At 43.7% G+C, this 21932-nt stretch overlaps 1 protein-coding gene across 1 annotated transcript in view; it reads left to right on the forward strand.

Annotated features, from left to right (window-relative positions):
* The window catches only part of wdfy3 (WD repeat and FYVE domain containing 3), a 116525-nt gene that overhangs the window by 61995 nt on the left and 32598 nt on the right, over positions 1-21932 (forward strand). The window contains exons 18-35 of the mRNA XM_083674199.1: positions 67-285; positions 698-879; positions 1678-1909; positions 3105-3265; positions 4167-4278; positions 4564-4754; positions 8181-8333; positions 9109-9182; positions 9422-9583; positions 10565-10659; positions 10783-10903; positions 11691-11908; positions 12268-12458; positions 12808-12942; positions 14616-14795; positions 15255-15488; positions 16445-16544; positions 21320-21480. Coding sequence (XP_083530325.1) covers positions 67-285; positions 698-879; positions 1678-1909; positions 3105-3265; positions 4167-4278; positions 4564-4754; positions 8181-8333; positions 9109-9182; positions 9422-9583; positions 10565-10659; positions 10783-10903; positions 11691-11908; positions 12268-12458; positions 12808-12942; positions 14616-14795; positions 15255-15488; positions 16445-16544; positions 21320-21480 — 2921 coding nt within the window. The remainder of the gene's footprint in view (positions 1-66; positions 286-697; positions 880-1677; positions 1910-3104; positions 3266-4166; positions 4279-4563; positions 4755-8180; positions 8334-9108; positions 9183-9421; positions 9584-10564; positions 10660-10782; positions 10904-11690; positions 11909-12267; positions 12459-12807; positions 12943-14615; positions 14796-15254; positions 15489-16444; positions 16545-21319; positions 21481-21932) is intronic.

Raw genomic sequence — 21932 nt, forward strand, 5'->3', positions numbered from 1 at the left:
AAATGCATCATTAAGCTATCCTGAGGATGTAAATTAATCTCACCCACCCCTCCTCCTCTCCCACAGGCGAGCGTCTGTTCCCCCCTCCCTCAGGCCTGAGCTACTCCACCTGGTTCTGTGTGGAGCGTTTCAGCACAGCCCCCCACAACCACCCTGTGCGGCTGCTGACAGTGGTCCGCAGGGCCACCTCCTCAGAGCAGCACTACGTGTGTCTGGCCGTGGTACTGTCTGCCAAGGACCGGTCTCTCACAGTATCCACTAAAGAGGAGCTTCTGCAGAGCTACGGTGGGACACACACACACACACACACACACACACACACACACTTGTGTATGTTCATATGCTTACACACACACAAAATCCATGCAAAATGCAGATGCAGTATTGCTTCTCTTTTAACCTATGAGAGATTTGCAATGGTAATGAAGTAATGAAGGACAAATTGAAGAATATTCTCTCTTGCTACCTCCTTTCCCTTAAACCTCCCAGGATTAACATCTTTACATAATTCAGCCATGGGGTGTCCTCCAATTAAATAATTGAGTTCAAAACATTCACACAGCGACACATTCTGACGGTCTTACACCAAATGTACCACAGCACATATAGCCAGCCATCAGTCACCCAAACCGTCCGGAAACCCTATTGCCAACATTTCTATTTCTGTAACATTTGCACAATGTTTCCCCTTCCTCAGTGGACGACTTCAGTGAGGAGTCATCCTTCTATGAGATCCTGCCGTGCTGCGCGCGCTTCCGCTGTGGGGACCTGATCGCAGAGGGCCAGTGGCACCATCTGGTGTTGGTGATGAGTAAAGGCATGCTGAAGAACAGCATGGCCACACTCTATATCGACGGCCAGCTGGTCAGCACTGTCAAGGTAAGGGAAGGAGCAGATCCTGAACACATACAGTATACACACCTACATGTATGTACTACACACACACACAAACGCACAGACACACCAGCCTACATTTCAGCACTGTCATGGTAAAGGGGGGTTGTAATGTAATTTTATTTATGACAAGCCTTGATACAGGAAACCTTATTCACTGAAATGCAGATACTGTACCGTGTGTCAGAAAAAACCGAGGGATTACCTTTAAACCAAAAAAAATGTTTTATGCAAAGCTATTCAGTATGTGCAATTGCAAGGCCTTTCATTATGAAAGCCAAAGAAAACTACATGCTTTTTTAGTGTATGTGCGTGTGCATGCGTTTGTGTGTGCTGTTACGCTTGTGTGAAGGGTGATACTGCTGCACCTGTGTTTAACCCCCTAGTCCTACTCGGTGATCTTAACACCTGAGAGGCTGTGCCCTGAAGACAAGGGTAGATGTAGTGTCAGTGGTAGATGTAAGTACAGCTATGACAAAAACAGCCATCTGTTATAACGGCAAGGTGCCAAGGGAGGCTAGTGGTGAATACAGCATCACAGTGATTGCCTATTGCGGTTGTGTCACATGTGGTTTCGTTACTTAGATTACCTCGAGATAAGAGAGAGTGAAACAGTCAGTCGACCACAAATCTCTCCTCCCACAAACCACTTCCCCTCACCGCTGCTGATAAGGAGCTTTCATTTCCTGTGTGACACTGTGTATGTGCCCAGTCCTCTGACCTAACACTCTCTCCCTCTCCCCACCTCTTTCCTTCCACCGCTTCTCTGTCCTTCCCCCACAGCTTCACTACGTCCACAGCGCACCTGGAGGTTCAGGGTCCACCAACCCCCCGGTAGTGAGTACGGTGTACAGCTACGTGGGCACGCCACCTGCCCAGCGCCAGCTCTCCTCCCTGGTGTGGCGGCTGGGCCCCACCCACTTCCTGGAGGAGGTGCTGCCCGCCGCCAGCATAGGACCCATCTACGAACTTGGTCCCAACTACGTGGGCAGCTTCCAGGCCGTCTACCTGCCCTGTGAGTCCCCCTGACAACTCTCTCCTCAGACTGGGAGTGTAAAGTGTGACATTCTGAAAAAGTTATTTATGTATGTGTCGTATTCACATTTACATTTACATTTATGGCATTTAGCAGACGCCTTTATCCAAAGCGATGTACAACAATACATTTGTTTAAGTAAGTGAATCATCTATCCAACAGTCATCATAAGACAAAGTAATCAATGCTCACACCAGGGGCCATTGGCAGTAAAAAAAAGAATTTAATAAGTATATTTTATTAGCAGGAGATAACTTGTTGTACAGGGGGGTAGCAGGGGAGAAGAGGTCTCGGGGTTAGGGTTAATATAGGGGGGGTAGTGAGGGTGACGCGGTCTTTTAAGATGTAAGGGACTGTTAAGATGTAGCTTGAAGAGATGGGTTTTCAATCTACGGTGGAAGATCGGAAGTGACTCTGCAGTCCTGACCGTTGTGGGAAGCTCATTCCACCAGCGGGGCGCCAGGACAGTGAACAGCCGTGACCGAGTAGCACGGCCACTGCATCCACGTAGAGGTGGTGGTGCCAGGCGGGCAGCTGAGGTGGACGAGCGGAGTAATCTTGCAGGGATTTGGGGGCTAACCATTGCTTGCAAGTAGGGAGGGGCTGTTCCCTTTGCCGCCCGGTAGGCAAGCACCAGGGTCTTGAATTTGATGCGAGCTGCTACAAATTAATTAAGACAAATGGAATGCTCCCTATGTTTCATATGTATATTGTATCTTCTGTGTCCTTAGAAATATGTCTTTGAAAACATCCTATCGTCGTTATCAAAAACATGACCTGATAGGACTATTTTTGGAGAGTTGTTGCTAGATGCTTACAACATTGAAGAAAACCTGAAGGAAAAACTGAATTATGTACCAGAAGTGTGTTCTATAAAAAAATAGTCGATGAAGGCATTAGGTATCTGATTGGTTTTACGTGTGGCGAGGCGTCTCTCATTTCAAACCGGTTTCCACCCCTTTGTAGCTACCATCTGCAAAGAATTTCGTCTCAATGAGGTTAGGTGAAGGATATGTAATTGTATGTATCACATGTAAAACAAAATGTATTATCTGATTTATAATTTGCTGTTTCCTTTAAAATGGCGTGAGAGGCTTAACAAGGTTGGTATTTACTTAATGGTATTGACTGCACTGCAGAGGCTGATTCTTTTTTACGTCTCTCTCTCTCCAAGGTAAGGACACCAAAGCTGAGGCTGTCCTTCCATCTCCAGTAGCCCTGGTCCCTGAGGAGAAGGTGTCCTTCAGCCTCTATGCTCTCTCTGTGTCTTCCCTGACTGTGGCCAAGATAAGGAAGGTCTACAACAAGCTGGACAGCAAGGCCATCGCCAAACAGGTTAGTCTATCCTAGAAGACAGCAAGGCCATCGCCAAACAGGTTAGCCTAGCCTACTGTAGCCTAGAAGACTGCAAGGCCATCGCCAAACAGGTTAGCCTATCCTAGAAGACAGCAAGGCCATCGCCAAACAGGTTAGCCTAGCCTACTGTAGCCTAGAAGACAGCAAGGCCATCGCCAAACAGGTTAGCCTAACCTAGCCGGGTAGACCATAAGGCTATCTGCAAACAGGTTAGCCTACACACACAAACATTCAAGAAGACACATAAGGTTACGCACACACACACGTTCAAAGATACATATGTATGAGTGCCTGTCAAGTCATTTCCCAGGTGAACCCTCCCACCTCCCTCCCAGCCGGTGAGTGGTACTATAGGCCATCACTGTAGAGAACAGTAGTGCAGCAGTTGTGTAGTTCTGCAAGAGTAACTCATCTATGGGTCAGAGTAAATCTTAGTGAATGTAAAAGAGGCCAGCTAATTTTTCACATTTTTCATGAAGGTGAATTCTCCTGCTCTCTGTTACTGATAGCACTGGTATGTAAATCAGGGATGTGCATATCTCTCACACAGCCTTGATACTGATATTTACAATAGTTATTTTCTCCTACCTCAGCGAGCTATGAGCTTTGAGTGGCGAGGGTCAGATCAGAACCGATACTAAGCTCATGGACAAAAAAGGTTTTGTATATTAGTGTATTCGTAGTTCCTTGTGCCCATTCACTTAAATGTTATCACTCTCTCTCCCATCCAGTCTGAGACAGGAGATCGATCTATTAGAACATAACTACACCTAAACATTCTACACCTATGTTTCCTCTCTGAAAGAATGTCTTCTTGTTTTCGTTTGTCTTGTCTTCGTTTTTGAAGTTGGATTTGACCTCTTCTTTGCTCTCTCTGCAGTTGGCTGTATCCTCACATGAAAACGCCACACCGGTCAAGCTCATCCACAATGCAGCTGGTCACCTCAATGGCCCGGCACGCACCATAGGAGCTGCAGTCATTGGTTACCTGGGTAAGAGCCTCAAACAATATAGAAGCTGCATCAGAGTTATTCATCTGTGATTCAGTGACTAGCACAGAGGCTGAGTTTAGTGAGGTATATTGTGGGGAGGGAGAAATGACGGTAAGGTCTGGTCAGGAAACTTTGGTCAGTCAGTCCGACAATTATTTAGCAACAATAACACTCATCCTCATCATTGATAGAACCTGAGTGTCAAGCTTTTGCAGATAATCACAACTAAACTCTCTCATAGATAATTCAAATTACGTTCTGTCCCTTTAATCTACCTTTCCTCAGGTGTGCGTGCATTTGTACCCAAGCCTGTGGCCACCAACCTGCAGTACGTGGGAGGGGCGGCCGCCATCTTAGGCCTTGTCGCCATGGCGTCAGATGTAGAGGGGCTCTACGCGGCCGTGAAGGCACTGGTGTGCGTCGTCAAGAGCAACCCGCTGGCTAGCAAAGAGATGGAGCGCATCAAAGGCTACCAGGTGAAACCTCTGTTCCCATAATGCAGACTTTCAACGCTGTTCCTTATTTCATTTTTGTCTCAAATAAGTTGAACAGCTGCCTCTTACTTACACAGGTGGTGTTTTTTTCTAGTTCTATTCTGGAACATGACTTTGGAAATTTTTTATTAAAAAATACTTTAACGCTGAAAGTATCAGAATGTTGTCAAGCTTAGAAGATGAAAGTGGAGATCCTTTTTAAAATGTAACATAGTAATTCATGCAACTTAAAAAAAAGTTTAAATAGTATCAAATTCTGGATTGAAGTTATTTCAGTAGAGTCAGTCTTAAAATATGAAAAAGTGGAAACATTTTGAAATGTCCCAATTCAGAAGGAATAGCAATGAATGGGATTTCAGGCGAATATCAAGTAAAGCTCAAAAAGTATAAATAGTATGAATCATCTGAATGGAAGTTCCTTATTTGCAGTCAGTATACACAGAGATAGAGAGAGAGATCGATAGGATGGACCTTGGATAGTTTAGTGGAGTGGGTAGAGAGTTGGTTAAGTGGTTGAGAGTGGTTTCAGTGGGGTAGAATTGGTTGCCAAGAGAGTGCATTATTGTGTAATCTGTACTGTTGGTCTCCTGCTATTTTTATTGAAGAGTTCTGAAAGTCTCATGGCAGTTGCAGTAATGAATGGTTCTCAGAATGTTGGCCTAGGGATGTTAATGTTAGGGCATGCATAGCTGTCACAAGAACTGTCGAACTTGTCTTAATTGATGATGTTACTGCTGTCAGCAGTGACCGAATGTATTCTGAAATGTACAGAAACATCTTGTCTGCTCGAGTACAAGCAAATGCCTCCAAATTCATTGGATGGCACTTCATCATACAGTAAGACAATGACCCCAAACATACTGCCATAGCAACTAGGGAGTTTTTCAGGGCCAAAAAGCGGAAGGTTTTTTACTGGCCAAGTCAATCTTCAGATTTAAATCAAATTGAACATGCATTACATTTCCTGATGAAATTTTAGGCAAAGAGACCTCAAAACGAACACCTGCTTGGGGTCGTACTACCTTCTCGATCAACTGAGCCACACACAAAACCAAATGTTCTAAGACAATGGTCTTACCTTTGGCCGTTGTCAAGTGTTTCTCAGCTGATGAAGAAGGGTTCAGTCCACTCCGGGGTATCCGCGTCACAGCAGCAATTGAAGGAATCACATTTTTCACTTGAATTAAGGAACATGAGACTGACATCAGTGTATCAATAATTTCAATCAATCAATGAATCATTTGTTAACATTCATATAAAAATCAAATGAGTATTACAATACACCACTCACCAAAACTTGCAAGGACAGAGCAACAACATACTATAGGTGAATAGAACAGTTGTTTACTGTAAGGCCCCGCTCCCAAAAACTTGCTGACCAAGAGCTCAACAATATCCTTCTTATATGCTCATATCTCTCCCTGGGGGCGCCACAGTTGTTTAATTTCCCCATATGTTATGTTCTCAAAACATGGCTTCCGACGTACAATGCTCTACTTAGTTATACATCACACAGACAACATTAGATGTCCCTGAGTATTCCCAGAGGCACAAAAATGTGATATACGTCGACCCATCTGTTACGTAAGTTGGTCACAGTACTGAGAGTTCTGACTGAGAGTTCCATGGGGGTTCAGAAAGGAGAGGCTCACAGGACTAATTCCTGAGATCCAGATTCCTTCATGACCCTCCCTTCTTATTAGTTTCCTTTTTTGTTTCTTATTAGTTTCCTTAATTGCTAAGTTCCAGTTTTAAGTCAAGTTTCGTTTTTAACACCATGTTAACTAATGTTTTTTGAGTTACAACAAGTTGGATAGTTTCCAAAGGTAATATAATTATTTGATAATTTTGAGTTTTCTGCACATTTTACAGTTGGATTGGTGTGAATAGCTTAAAAGGTGTAAGAACAGCAGTGGTTCAAAAATGGCATCTTTTGGTTTCCATAGATCTCTGTTAAAATGTGCACTTTTTAAGTTTTTATAGTTTAAAAAGTATTTAAGTATGAGCAAGAACAATAGTTGGTCTTACTGAAGCAAGCCCACTCATACAATATGTAGGGGTTTAATAGGTCCAAGCCGACACTTCAGCAGGGTCTAAGTCCCGCCACTGCAGAAATTTCATGGTGTGAAGTGCTGCCAAAAGCCACCACAAGGTGGTGACGAGCTGTGAAGGATGGGATATGTGTCTTGCACTTCAAAACATCCATGTTTGTTTACATTTGTCAGCACACATTTCACAGCGCGCACAAACAATAACATCATCGGATAATCATCGGATTATTTAAATTTTCTGGAAAGTGTTTTAGTCAATTATTTTGATCACTAATGAGTTGACACGTAATGTGCTAAATTATGAATTGTAATCGCTACAGCACAAACGGATAATGCATTTATTTTGTATAGAACTTATAGATGGATAAATTGTCACGCCTTTTTTTTTATAAACATACACATATATATATATATATGTTGACACAGGTCCGTTTGCTACAGTTGTCATAGAGAACAACTATCAGTCGGCTAAATCTTGATTTTCGTTAAAATATGGAACAAATAAAATAATGTAATATAATCTTGTTTTGTTCACATATTATTCATCATAATGCCATTTGCTATTTGGGAGGAGCGCACCGGCATACAAAAAAATGCACCTCTAGTTTTGGACACGCTCTGCTGTATCCCCCTCTCTCCCGCTCTCTTGCTTGATCGCGACTGTGTGAGCGAGTCCCCTCTCCCTCCCCCTCCCATTGTGATACCTATAACTGCTCTGCTTTGATTGTTAATCTGAAACGATCAAGTGATTGCGAAAGGCTATCTTATTATGATGAGTACAACCTTCAATTGTTTATACATATCACGTGTCCAATACAATGTATGCACAAATAACAAAAAGAAAAGATTTGTCAGCAGTAATTGAAAATATGTGAATAAGACTGTGAATAAAAAATCACAAACCTGTCAGTGATCTTTTTGTTGATAAAAGTGGCGACTGCCAGTGTTTTGGGCTCAATAAATTCATCGGACATCCAAGTTAAACTATACAAGCTAGACCAAACTTTTTTTGCCTACCAAGGCTATATGGATCAAAAGGCAGCGCAAACATTCTTCACAGCTCTTATCACCACCATAAAGTGAAGCCACTCTATAAAGCTAGACCAAACTACCCTACCGAGGCTATGATACTGTACAAAACGCAGCACGTTTGAAACAACTCAAGCTACAGGTCCATCATGCTCAACGATGCCCCCTGGTGGTTGTTTTGCGAGGTGAATGACCAAAAAAATAAACATGCGTCATTGGAATGTCAACAGTTGTACTTACTGATGCAAACCCACTTGCTATAGTCCTTGCAAACGTAGTTATGTAGAACCGTGATGTAACAGAGTTTGTTGTTGTGACTCTGCTCTAGCTGTTGGCCATGCTGCTGAAGAAGAAGCGCTCTCTATTGAACAGTCATATCCTCCACCTGACCTTCTCCCTGGTGGGCACGGTGGACAGCGGCCACGAGACCTCCATTATCCCCAACTCCACCGCGTTCCAGGACCTGCTCTGTGACTTTGAGGTGAGGCTTGGTCTAATGGACTTAAGTGTAACTGCTCCAAACAGAGCCAAGATGGCATCTCTGGAGCCAAAACCATATTATTGAGCACGGTGCGGCATTGAGGGGGTCAGTTTTCTATTAGCTAACGCCTGTCACATGGTTTATGGAGTCTAAATAGTTCCTTTACATTATACCAATGGAGCATGTTCCTAAGCAGCCATGTTTGCCTGGCTAAGCCAGTCTGACAGTATTGCTAACTTAAACTCACTTGACTTTCAAAGTTAAAAAATCCAATCCAAACCAAAGGCATATCCGAGATGGGAGGAAAAGATTACACTGTAGAGTTGACCCATGCACTCTGCCATCTTACTGTATGTCGGAGAGCAGTGAATCGTTCGCTCTTTTTCACTACAATATCTTTGATGAAGGTGCTGTTTTCAATACCTTTATGAGAGTAGAACAAGTATTTTCATCAAAGAATCAAAGAAATAAGGGCTTATTTACTGTATTGTTTGTGTAAACAAATGATGTATAGCTCCAAATCATGTTTTGAAGAGAAATGCTACTCAAGGAATTCCTTGAGTACAATAAATCATAAAAATCTGGTGCTATTTGCGTTTTAAAATGCATTTTCACAATAGTTTATATTTTATTGATGATCCTTCTTTCATAAGTCACTGATAGATGCTTTAAGACTAGCCAATCATTTGAATGTAGCCACTCTCACATATGCTACCACTCTGGTATTGAGTATGTAGCATCAAGACATTTTCTGACAGTTTTCTGCCTCTCTCAGGTTTGGCTCCATGCACCCTATGAGCTGCATTTGTCTCTGTTTGAGCATTTCATCGAGCTCCTCACTGAGTCTAGGTAAGTGCTGGAGTTTACGTACCTATTAACCCCATTAAAATGAATTAAGTTTGTACCCCCACTAGTGAACTGGTATTATTACTGTATTATTGATAAAAACAAGGGGTTTTGGAAGGAGGTTCTTAAATGTTGACTTTGTAGCCATAAGGCCTTTTTCAAGAAAACTGCGTGTAGTGTGCTGTATGCTTTCTAAGTGTATACAAACTGTCTCTACCCTTCCTCCCTTCCCCCGTTCACAGTGAGGCAGCCAAGAACGCCAAGCTCCTGCGGGAGTTCCAGCTGATCCCCAAGCTGCTACTGACCCTGAGAGACACGTCCCTGTCCCAGCCCACCATCGCTGCCATCAGCAATGTGCTCAGCCTGCTGCTGCAGGGCTTCCCCAACCCCTACGACCTGCTCCGGTAAGACCACCAAAGACCCTCACCACAGATGCATGCAGGAGACATGCATCTGAAATATTTGTGTATTTATTTTTAAAGGATTTTTTTTTATTTTTTTTTACCTTTAATGCTGTCCTTGAGCTTTGAAATTAAGCAAAGCTTAATTATTCAAAGCTTATCTCCATGATAGAGTAATGGAGGTAATTGTGTTTTTCTTTTACTGAACAAATCCTTAGTTTTGTTTTTTTCAGACCCAGTTTTGAGTTTTTTCAGACCCATTTGTATCAATGCCTTTGTCGATCAATCACGTAAGCTTGTATCATTCATAGGAGACAACATCTGTCTACAGCCCCAATTAACCCAGACCCAGTTTTCCTTGCGTGAAAATTGAGCAGTGGTTATGACTGCCCAAGGAGACCTCACATAACACGTCTCGAAAATTTCTTAAAATGTTGACACTCATTGCAATAGTTATGCAATGTTGCATTTTTTCATCTGTCTATGGTTTTTTAATGGGAAAAAAGTCTCTCTTTATTTTAAGATATAGTTAACACTCTCATATGTGTGATGAAGAGATCCGGATGAGTTGTCATTCATCCTATGAGGCACAAACATATTATTTTCCATGAAAGTGTGATTACAGTCCTTAATGTCTAATGTTGCGTATATGCAACATTTTAATTTCAAGTGACTATACTTTTTTTTTTTTTTTTTTTTTTTTCTTTTTTTAACAAAATGTATTCTTGCATCTCTGGACATCTTATGAGCATTTTACATCGATTGAATTTCAGACACTCACCCCTTTGACCACGTACAAGACTCTTTCAGAGGAGCAGAATTTCTTTGTTTACAGACTTGTGATTTCCACCTTTTTTCAGAGAAAACTTCCTTCTGTGAATTGATCGCGTACAGACATTTTACCAGGTGTTTATGCAACATCGGGTGTTAAAGGGTTAAATCTCCTTGTGGTTCACCTATGGGTCTTTGCTTTCTTTTTTGCAGGTTTGGCCAGTTCATCTCCTCCACTCTGCCTACATTTGCTGTGTGTGAGAAGTTTGTGGTCATGGAGATCAACAATGAGGAGAAGATAGATGGAGGTAACATACTGCAGACAGAGAACACATCTTGATATTTAGGCCACTTAAAGCTCAAATGTAAGTTGACTATAGTTACTGTATTATATTATCTGTGGACAGTACAGTAGTATTCTGTGTTTCCAGGGAACGATGATGACTTTGGTGGTCTCCTCTCAGCCAATCTCATCCTGCTGAGAAACCGACTGCTGGATATCCTGCTCAAACTGCTCTTCACCTCCAAAGAGAAGTGCACAGTTAACGCACAGTAAGTCTACGTACATCTCTGGTACTTCCACCACATATCAATGTACTTCAACTTCAGAGGGACTTTTTAATAGTTCTGTATTTATATGCACTGCATCCAAAAATGCATCCCATTTTAACCCTAAATGAACACCTGCCACCGGCCAAATGCAGGTACATTGTGCTGTTGATGGGTAAATCTGTCAATCTTACCAGGGCTTTTGAATACTTCAGTTTTAAAGCAGTCCCACTGGTGCAAGCCACAATTACACAGACTGATAAAGTTCTCAGAGGTGTGCCTGCCTCCCTCCAGCTGACTGTCACTGCTGCTACCGACCATATATAGAGCATAGGCCTGACCACATTCTGCCACATTCTCACACTAAAACACTTTTACTGACTTTTAAACAAAGCCCCAAGTCCATGAACTTTCTTATTTACAATCATATAATGCAATTAAAATAAGCATTCAAGTAAAAGCAAGTACACACAACATTGTGAGATAGACCACATGCAGGGAAAGTAGCTGTATTTTGATACAGGGATAGGCACAAGACTTGAACAAACGATTGATAAACGAGTTTGATAATGACTGGAGGGCCTAATGGAGTACTTTTCAATGGGACAGGATTCAGGTGTTTTTTATGTGTGATTTTATTTATTCTAACCCTTCATTTTGGTGCAAGCTGGTACTAGATCATCACTTTGGGAACCTCAATATGCAAATTTATATCAGGCCTTCACAGTTTGAGCCTCTGGCTCCCCCGCCCCCCATGTCACCTTACTGGTGCGTATGTCGCCCCCTGCAGGGCTTGCGATGAGTTGGTGCGCACGCTGGGCTTCGACTGGCTGCTGATGTTCATGGAGGAGCACCTGCACTCCAGCAGCGTGACCGCCGCCCTCTGGATCCTGGTGGTGCTGCTCAGCAACCAAGCCATCCCCAGCCGCTTCAAGGAGGGCCTGACCGGAGGGGGCTGGCTGGACCACACTGACTCTGTGCTCACCAACAAGATAGGCACTGTGCTGGGTGAGTGTCTGGAAATGACAGACAGAATGAAGCCATGTCTTGGATATGCTGACTGCTGTGTCCTTTGATTGACTTCAATCCACCTTTCTCTTCTGCCCAATTTCCCCTTTCTCTCTCATTCCTTTTCTCTCCCCCCTTTTTTTCCTGACTGTAATTCTCCCTTTGTTCACTCCTACCTATCTCTTGCTCCTCTCTTCGTTGCTGGCATATCTCACTCTTTCATCTATTGTACCGCCCTTCCTTTCCTCTCCTTTTCACTTGTACTCTTGATTCTCGCCACCTCTGCTCCTCAACTCTTGCTTCCACTCATATCTATTCCCTCTCCTCCCCTGTACCCCCCTTCCCTCGCCTCTTCTCAGGGTTCAACGTAGGCCGCAGTGCCGGAGGCCGCTCCACAGTGCGGGAGATAAACCGAGACGCGTGCCACTTCCCAGGTTTCCCCGTGCTGCAGACTCTCCTGCCCAAGCACACCAACGTGCCTGAACTCTATTTCCTGCTTATGGCGCTGTTCCTGCAGCAGCCTGTCACAGAGCTGCCAGACAGCCTGCAGGTACATGTTAGTACACAAGCCTTTTTTCATTCTACTAAACTTTCCGGAATATTCATCCTGTACTTTTTAGCTCACTTTTCAGTTTACTAACCGCTCTTGCTGAAGGTGTGTATACAGTAATAGTTACATGGTCGTATACAGTAGCCCCTTTTCCTTGCTAATCTACCATTTGACCTATTTATCCCTAATAAAGGTGCATGCTAGTCCTGTATACAACCCCACCCCCCCCCCCCCTTAGGAGGTGCATGCTAGTTAGTACCATATATATCCACTACATGCCTTTCATTGTGTGTGTGTGTGTGTGTGCGTGACTATGTATTACCCTACCCTATCTCTCTGTCCCTCTCAGTTTGACCTGGACTCTATCTGGACGTTCATCTTTGGCGTGCCGGCTTCCAGCGGCACGGTGGTGGGCTCCATCCACAGTGTGTGCACCGAAGCTGCCTTCCTCCTGCTGGCCATGCTGCGCAGCATGCTCAACCTGGTGAGTGAGGATGAGGAGCAGGTGGAGAATGTAGCCCTCATGGCTGTTTCATGGTAGTTAATAGGATCCCACTGCTACCACCAAGTGTTGGTGCATTATGATTACTGATGTCACGATTGTAGAATTTTGAACTTCGATACCAGTTCAGTATCACGATATTCGGTACCGATATAATACCACAACAGAGGAAAAAAAGCCTGATCAACAACTACAGTAGCCTGAATTATATTTATATTATTATTATTTATATATTTAGTTTAATTGATGGCTACATACATGGGGAAACTCAAAGTAAATATAGAGCCCTGTGCAAATGGGACAGTGAAGTGTTTTTTTCTTCTTTTGCCTCTGTACTCCAAAATCTTGAAATCAAACAATTACTATGAGGTTAAAGTATCGGTTTCAGCTTTTATATGATGGTATTAGTGTACATATTGGTTTCACCATTTAAAAATTAAAACCTGTTTTATACATAGTCCCCCTATTTCAGGGCACCAAAAGTAATGGGGCAGATTCATATAATGTCCAAATTAAGCACTCATGTTTAAGTATTTGGTCGACAATCCTTTGCATGTTATAACTGCCTGAAGTCTGTGACCCATTGATCCCACCTGACGCTGGGTATTTTCCCTGATGATGCTCTGCCAGGCCTGTACTGCAGCCATCTTCAGTTGTTGTTTGTTCTGAGGTCTTTTTGCCTAAAATCGTATGATCAGGAAATTAAATTCATGTTCAATTGGATTTAAATCTGAATATTGATTTGGCCAGTCAAGAACTTTCCACTTTTTGATTCTGAAAAACTCCCTTTTGGGGTCATTGTCTTACTGTATGATGAAGTGCCGTCCAATGAGTTTGGAGGCATTTGCTTGTACTTGATTCATGTACACATTCTGCTGCCGTCAGCAGTTACATCATCAATTAAGACAGGTAAGCCAGTTCTAATGGCAGCTGTTCATGCCAAAATCATAACCCCCCCCCCCTCCCCCGAACCATGAGTACCATGAGTACATGATAATATTCATCTCATATGTCTACAAGACCTTTTTCCAGACTTCTGCAGGCTTTTTATGTACTTTTTAGCAAACTGTAACCTGACCATCCTTTTTGAGGATAACTAGTGGTTTGCAACTTACAGTGAAGTGTCTGTAGTTTGTCTGGTGACATATTCTGCAGATGGTAGTCTCAGACACATTCACGCCTACTTCCTGGAGAGTGTTCCTGAACTGTGGGACAGTTGTTTTGGGGGTTTTCTTAATTATCGTGGGCATTCTTCGGTCATTCACTGTAGAAATCTTCCTTGGCCTACCAGCCCATGATTGCTGAGCTCACCAGTGCTTTTTTTGGCACTGTATGTGTACTCTTTATAGCACTACACTAGTTACAATATATACTTTTATTTTATTTTTTTTACGTTAAGGTACTGGTATACCACTTCAACATAATGCTGTCCACTTCTGACACAAAGATTATGTTTTTTATAACTTTTATAAGAAAGCTATCTGCACCCTACTTCCACCACCATCCCACTTCTACCACCAAATGTGTGTTGATTTGAAAAAACATCAGTGCAAAGCTCACAATCATTGCTCAGTCACAGTTGAAAGAGTATTGTTATCACAGCTATTCAAACCTATTGAACTGTCTCTTTGTGTATCATGGTTGTGTGTCCCCAGCCCTGGCAGTCTGAGGAGGAGGGTTCCTGGCTGAGAGAGTACCCCGTCACACTGATGCAGTTCTTCCGGTACCTCTACCACAACGTGCCTGACCTGGCACCCATGTGGCACAGCCCAGAGTTCCTGTGTGCCCTGGCTGCCAGTGTCTTCCCCTTCAACATCAGGCCCTACTCTGAGATGGTATGCCCATTGTCTCTGTGTGTGTGTGTGTGTGTGTATGTGTGTGTGCGTGCGGAAAAACAAACACACATACTCAACTATTTTCTTGTTAGATTATAACTTTTATGAAATAATTGAAATATGATTGAATTTGATTATTTATTCATTAGTTCATTATCTGATTAAAAATAAATGTTATTTAATGATGTTTCGATGTTTTGGAAAGAAATGTTTTAATGTGAAAAAATTAGTAATGGTGTTATGTGTAGGTGAGGTGTGTAAGGCATGTTGTCAATTCTGCATACAATGACTTCTATTCCTGAAACTAGACATACAGAGCTACTTACTGAACATTTTATCTGTGATTTTATCTTTGACATTTTGACCCAAATGGTCACACCTTTTGCCCCCTCATTTAAGGAATGACCCATATGTAGTTTGTCTAGCTTTACTTGAAGGCCTCCTCCTCCCTCCCTTCAGGTGAGTGACCTGGATGATGAGGCTGGCTCTCCCACCGAGGAGTTCAAAGCCTTCGCCGCCGATACAGGTATGAACCGCAGCCAATCAGAATACTGTAACGTTGGCTCCAAGACCTACCTGACCAATCACCCTGCCAAGAAGTACGTGTTTGACTTCATGAGGGTTCTGATCATGGACAATCTGTGCATAACCCCGGCCAGCAAGCAGACTCCCATCATAGACCTGCTGCTAGAGGTAAGACTGGAAGAATGTTAATAACCTTTAGCTGTTATCTGTTGTGAGTATTTCAGTGTCAATTCACCTTCATGTGGACAAAAACTTGGACTTGATTATTGATAATTTCTCCTTTCAGCTAAGGATTTCTCTTTCCTTTGAGAAATCAGGAGACTGCTTGACCACTCAATTTAGTCCATTAAATATTCAATGGATCTTAGCCTACATTTTTGTGTAAAATCCATTGATAATTATTTAACTTCTTTTTAGCAGGGGTGTCCCACTGAGACCAAGGACTCTCTTTCAGGGGAGCTATGCTTGCTTACATTAAAAGCATTCAATCAATCAAATACATTTTTACAAATGTCTCAAAGTGCTTTACAATGAGAACAATACTAAACAATATAAACAATAAACAGTCAATACACATACACTCCTCAGATGACAGATCTTTTATCAAGGTCTTAAACCGACTGAGTCACAAGATGATCGAGTTTGAGCACGTTTTGAAAGTTATTCCAGGTATTAGGGGCACAAAAACGAAAGGCCGATTTGATGGAACATGTGGAACTTTAAGGGTTAGCTGAGCTTGGGACCTGGCCCGGTACTCTGAAAAGTGTGTCTGCCATAAAAGCAACTATGTGAGTTAAAATGGGAGTTTTATATTAACTACTTTATAAACAAATAAAAACCAATGATAGGCCCTTCTTGAAGTTAAAGACTCCCAACCCACCCAGACTGACTAAAAGACAATGGTGGTTGCACCATCCCACGTATGAAGAATAGTGGTAGCTGCATCATGTTATGGGTATTCTTGTCACCTGCAGGGACTGGGATGTTTGTCAGGATCAAGAGAAAATTATGAAAATGATTTTCACTTTGACATTATGGGGTATTTTGTGTAGACCAGTGACAAAAAGATGTAAATTAAATCTAAATGTGAACCTTAACAGCTGCGTGTGTCTCTCTCTGTCCAGGCATCTCCTGAGCGCTCCACTAGGACCCAGCAGAAAGAGTTCCAGTCGTACATTCTTGACAGCGTCATGGAGCACCTGCTGGCTGCTGACGTCCTGTTAGGTGAGGCCTGGAGCTCAACACAGCACCTGCTCTTTATTCATCTACACCCACTGAGCACTTTATTAGGAACACTATACTCACACTGGGTAGGGCCTCCCTTTGCTCTCAAAACAGCCTGAATTATTTGTGGCATTGATTCCACAAGATGTTGTAAACATTTCTTTCAGATTCTGGTCCATGATTACATCACGCAATTCCTGCAGATTTTTCATGTGCACTTTCAAGCTGTTTTACATTTACATTTCTGGCATTTAGCAGACGCCTTTATCCAAAGCGACTTACAACAAATACATTTGTTTAAGTAAGTGAATCATCTGTCCAACAGTCATCATAAGACAAAGTAATCAATGCTCACACCAGGGGCCATTGGCAGTCGTAATGCCAGAAGGCATTTTTTATTTTTTATTAATAGGAGAAAATTTGTACAGGAGGGAAGTGGGGTTTAAGAGGTCTCAAGGGTTGGGGTTAGGGTTAGTACAGGGAGGGTAGTGGGGGTGAAGAGGTCTTAGGAAGGACTGTTAAGATGTAGCCTGAAGAGATGGGTTTTCAATCTACGGCGGAAGATCGGTAGTGACACTGCAGTCCTGACAGTGGTGGGAAGCTCATTCCACCAGCGGGGCGCCAGGACAGTGAAAAGCCGTGACCGAGTGGCGCGGCATCCACGTAGAGGCGGCGGTGCCAGGCGGGCAGCCGAGGTGGAAGAGCAAAGTGATCGTGCAGGGGTTTGGGGACTACCTTTGCTTGCAAGTAGGGAGGGGCTCTTCCCTTTACCGCCCTGTAGGTGAGCACCAGGGTCTTGAATCTGATGCGAGCTGCTACTGGGAGCCAGTGGAGGGTGCGGAGAAGGGGCGTGACATGGGAGAATTTGGGGAGGTTGAACACCAGACGAGCAGCAGCGTTGAGCTGCAGAGGTCTGATGGCGGAGGCGGGGAGTCCGGCCAAGAGTGCGTTGCAGTAGTCAAGGCAAGAGATTACAAGTGTTTGGACCAAAAGTTGTGCTGCTTCTCTGGTGAGGAATGGGCGTATCCTTCTGATGTTGTAGAGGAAGAATCTACAGGAGCGTGCTGTCGCCGTGATGTTCACCGCACAGGATAAGTGGTTGTCAAGGATCACCCCAAGGTTCTTGGCTGTATGGGAGAAGTTTTGGAGAGGGCAGACTTTCCCTGGGAGGAAAAGCAGCTCAGTCTTGTCAATTTTGAGCTTGAGGTGGTGGGCTGACATCCAAGCAGAAATGTCAGCAAGACATGCCAAGACACGTGTTGCCACCTGTGAGTCAGAAGGGGGGGAAAGAGAGAAAAAGTTGAGTGTCATCTGCGTAGGTGTGGTAGGAGAAACCATGTGAAGAAATTACAGAGCCGAGAGATTTGGTATAGAGAGAGAACAGTAAAGGCCCAAGAACAGAGCCCTGGGGGACACCAGTGGTTAGGGCTCTCCACGTCACCTGGTAGGAGCGACCGGCCAGGTAGGATGCAAACCAGGAGAGTGCAGAGCCAGAGATGCCCAATTCTGAGAGGGTGGAGCGAAGGATCGGGTGGTTTACTGTGTTGAATGCAGCGGACAGGTCCAGAAGAATTAGAACAGAGGAGAGGGAGGAAGCTCGAGCGGAGTGGAGGGCCTCTGTGACAGCGAGGAGAGCAGTTTCAGTTGAGTGCCCAGCTTTAAAGCCGAATTGGTGAGGGTCGAGGAAGTTGTTCGGAAGGAGGTAGTTAGACAGTTGGTTAGAGACAGCACGTTCAAGGGTTTTAGATAAGAAGGAGAGAAGGGATACCGGTCTGTAGTTATGGACAGCAGACAGGTCAAGAGTTGGTTTCTTGAGAAGAGGCTTGACTCTGGCTGTCTTGAAGGCAGCTGGGACAGATCCTGTGGATAGAGAGGAATTGATTAAAGTGGTAAGGAACGGAAGGAGGTCTTTGGAGATGGACTGGAGAGGGGGGAGAGGGTAGGATCGAGGGGGCAGGTGGTTGCCCGCTTGGATGTGACCAGTTTTAGAACATCGTCAGGGGAGAGGGGGGAGAAATCTGATAAACCAGAGACTGGGTGTTGCACAGTGGGTTTGGGAGGAAAGGTAGCATTGTTGGTGAGAGGTAGAGGGACGGAGCTGCTAATGTCATCAACCTTCTTTTCAAAGTAGGTGACAAAGTCATCGGCAGATGACAAAGATGACAAAGTCTGATGCAGATGAGGTATAGTTGAGGAGGAGAGAGAGATAAGGGTCAGATTTTCTCCATTTCCTCTCAGCTGCCCGGAGCCCTATTCTTCAAGCTTGCAGGGTTTCAGACAGCCAGGGAACATGAGGAGTGGATGATGCCAGCTTTGAGATCTGTGGACAGAGAGAGTCGAAGGATGAGGAGAGAGAGGACAGGAGGGTGTAGGAAGCTGCATCAGTGGAAAGAAGAGAGAAGGATTCAGAGGGTAGGGCGGATAAGACAGAGGAAGAGAGAGCAGTGAGTGAGAGGGTGCGCAGGTTGCGACGAGAGGATACAGTGTGGGTAGAGACTGGCTGGGAGGGTGAGCATTTGAGAGGGAGGGAGAAGGATACGAAATGATGATCAGAAACCGGAAGAGGGGTAACAGTGAGGTTTGAGGTATGGGAGGATCTTGTGAAGACAAGGTCGAGCTGGTTGCCCGCCTTATGAGTGGGAGGAGAGTGGGACAGGGTGAGGCCGAAGGAGGAGAGAGCTCGAGTGCTCCAGACGAGTGAAGCTTCTTCGACTGGATGTTGAAGTCACCCAGTAGTGTGAGCGGTGTGCCGTCCTCAGGGAAGAAGCTGAGAAGGACATCCATCTCATCTAAGAAGTGGCCAAGCTGACCTGAAGGACTATAGATAACAACAATGTGAAGTTTGACAGGGGAGGTGATAGAAACAGCATGGAATTCAAAGGTGGAAATGGACAGGTGTGGCAGGGGAAGGACATTATGTGACCACTTAGGCGAGATGAGGAGTCATGTTCCTCCTTCTTGACCAGAGAGTCTAGGGGAATGAGTAAAGGAGTAGGCATCAGAGAGGGCTGCCGGAGTAGCTGTGTTATCCGGTGTAATCCATGTCTCTTTGAGAGCAAGGAAATGGAGAGACATGAAGCAGGCATAGGCTGAGATAGCCTCTGCTTTCCGGACCGCAGACTGGCAGTTCCAAGGTCCTCCCGTGACAGTGAGGTCGTGGTCAGTTGAGCATGGTGGGTAAATTAGATTGGAAGGGTTGCGGTTGGAGGTGTAGCGTTGATGTGTCCTCCTGATGGATGAAATAACAGGAATGGGGAGAAAGCACATTGTGATTTTTTTGCCGGTATAGAGGGAGAGGGTTTGTGGGAAAAGTAGGATATAGGTAGGCTCAATACACTCTAAGACTAAGAAATTATCAAAATAGAATTAAAATACTTAGTAGTATGGCCTTCCTCTCAGGCCTTCCTCGATGGACTCCACAGATAGACTCCTTCGTCGTAGTGTCAGGAGGCTGTCACAGAGGTTGTCGCTCTGCGATCATCACGATATAAATGCAGATTCTGTGATTGCTGATGACTAGCAGGGTAGCAACCCCTCCCACCTGACGATCAGTTAACGACCAGACAGGTTTCACCACTCACTCAATCCCAAATGTATTAGTCCTGGTCCAGGGTGAGCAGGAGTTAAATACCTGGCAGGATAGTGTTTAGGCCCTCCCACTGGAGATTGACAGCACTTCACAGCTATTGACTTTAAACAGATGGCTTTCAATAGAAACTACTTATCAGAGCTTAAGGCAGGATAGCCACAACAAAACAAACAACTCAACAGCACTTTGATTAGAACAAGATTAAACTAACTTACTCAGACTGGAGAACAGGCTTCACCACTCACTCAGTCCCAAATTTATTGCTATGAATCTCCCATTCTATCACATCCCAAAGGTGTTCTATTGGATTCAGATCCGGTGACTGGGAAAGTCAATGAAGAACACTGAACTCATTGTCATGTTCATGAAGCCAGTTTGAGACGACCTTTGCATGGTGTATTATCATGCTGGAAGTAGCCATTAGAAGATGGGTAAATTGTGGCCATGAAGGGATGCACATGGTCAGCAACAATACTCAATTAGGCTGTGGCATTCAAGCGATGATTGATTGGTATTAACGGGCCCAAAGTGTACCAAGAAAACATTCACCACACCATTACACCATCTCCACCATGAGAAGGTGTACAGGTGTTCCTAATATAGTGTTCAGTGAGTGTATATCTGCCTGTATTAGAACTGTCATCTTCTCATTTGAAAGCATAACAAGCTATTCTACATTGACACAGTGAGCAAGCCCATTGATGATTGCATAATATGTCCATACATAACATGTCCATACATAATATGTTCATGATATGTGAACAAGAGGAGTGCAGCGGTAGCACTAACAATAAGGATACATTCAAGAGATCTTTTTCTTTTCATAAACACTCTACGGCCATTAATTTAATTCATTAATTGTTGCCAAAAGAGTCCACAAAATGGCATAACTAATACATTATTTTCGTTAAATAACATTTAACAAAAATTTAGGTTAATAAATTGAGGTGAATTTGTAATTTCAGGGGACTATCCTTTTTATATTTGACGCATTTGAATGAACCATTTAATGTAATAACAGGTTAAGTCTAGATACTTTTTCACCCCTTTATTTATAAAAATTTGTCTTATATTAATAGTGTAGTAAACATGCATTAGAATGTGTTATGCATTGTAAATGCATTACTCAATGGTTTATACATGTTAATTCTCTCTCTCTCTCTCTCTCCCTCCCTCCCTTATCCAGGCGAGGACGCGTCTCTGCCTATCACCAGCGGGGGGAGCTACCAGATCCTGGTGAACAATGTATTCTACTTCACCCAGCGCGTGGTGGACAAGCTATGGCAGGGCATGTTCAACAAGGAGTCCAAAATGGTGGTGGAGTTCATTGTACAGCTCATAAGCCAGGTGAGGCCAGCAAGCCATACTGACAATAGAGGAACACATCAATCACAGAGGGTGGTGTAGCGATGGTGCTCCCGCCTCTCACATAGGGGGCACGTGTTTGAATTCATCCATTTCTCTACTGTGATCCCTACAATTCAAAGGTGACAATCACAGTTTCAAACGCTCTTAATTAAGGATGAAGGAGAGGACTTTTGGTGTCTTTCTACCTTTTACTCCTACCATCTTTTTCAACAGCAAACGTCTGCTTAGCTTTTGTACAACCAGCTAGTTGACCCACACTCTGCATCACTCTTTTTGTCCTCAAGGAAAATTGACCAGAAGGTCGACCAAGTCTTTCTTAAAAAAGGAGATTTGACCTCAATGAGACCAAGTTTAATTGCCATTTTGTATGTATTTAAAATAAATATAAACCTGGGTATATAAATAAAAGACATAGCATTCACATTAACATT

The sequence above is a fragment of the Argentina silus genome (assembly GCF_951799395.1).
Source record: "Argentina silus genome assembly, chromosome: 7".
NCBI lineage: Eukaryota > Metazoa > Chordata > Actinopteri > Argentiniformes > Argentinidae > Argentina > Argentina silus.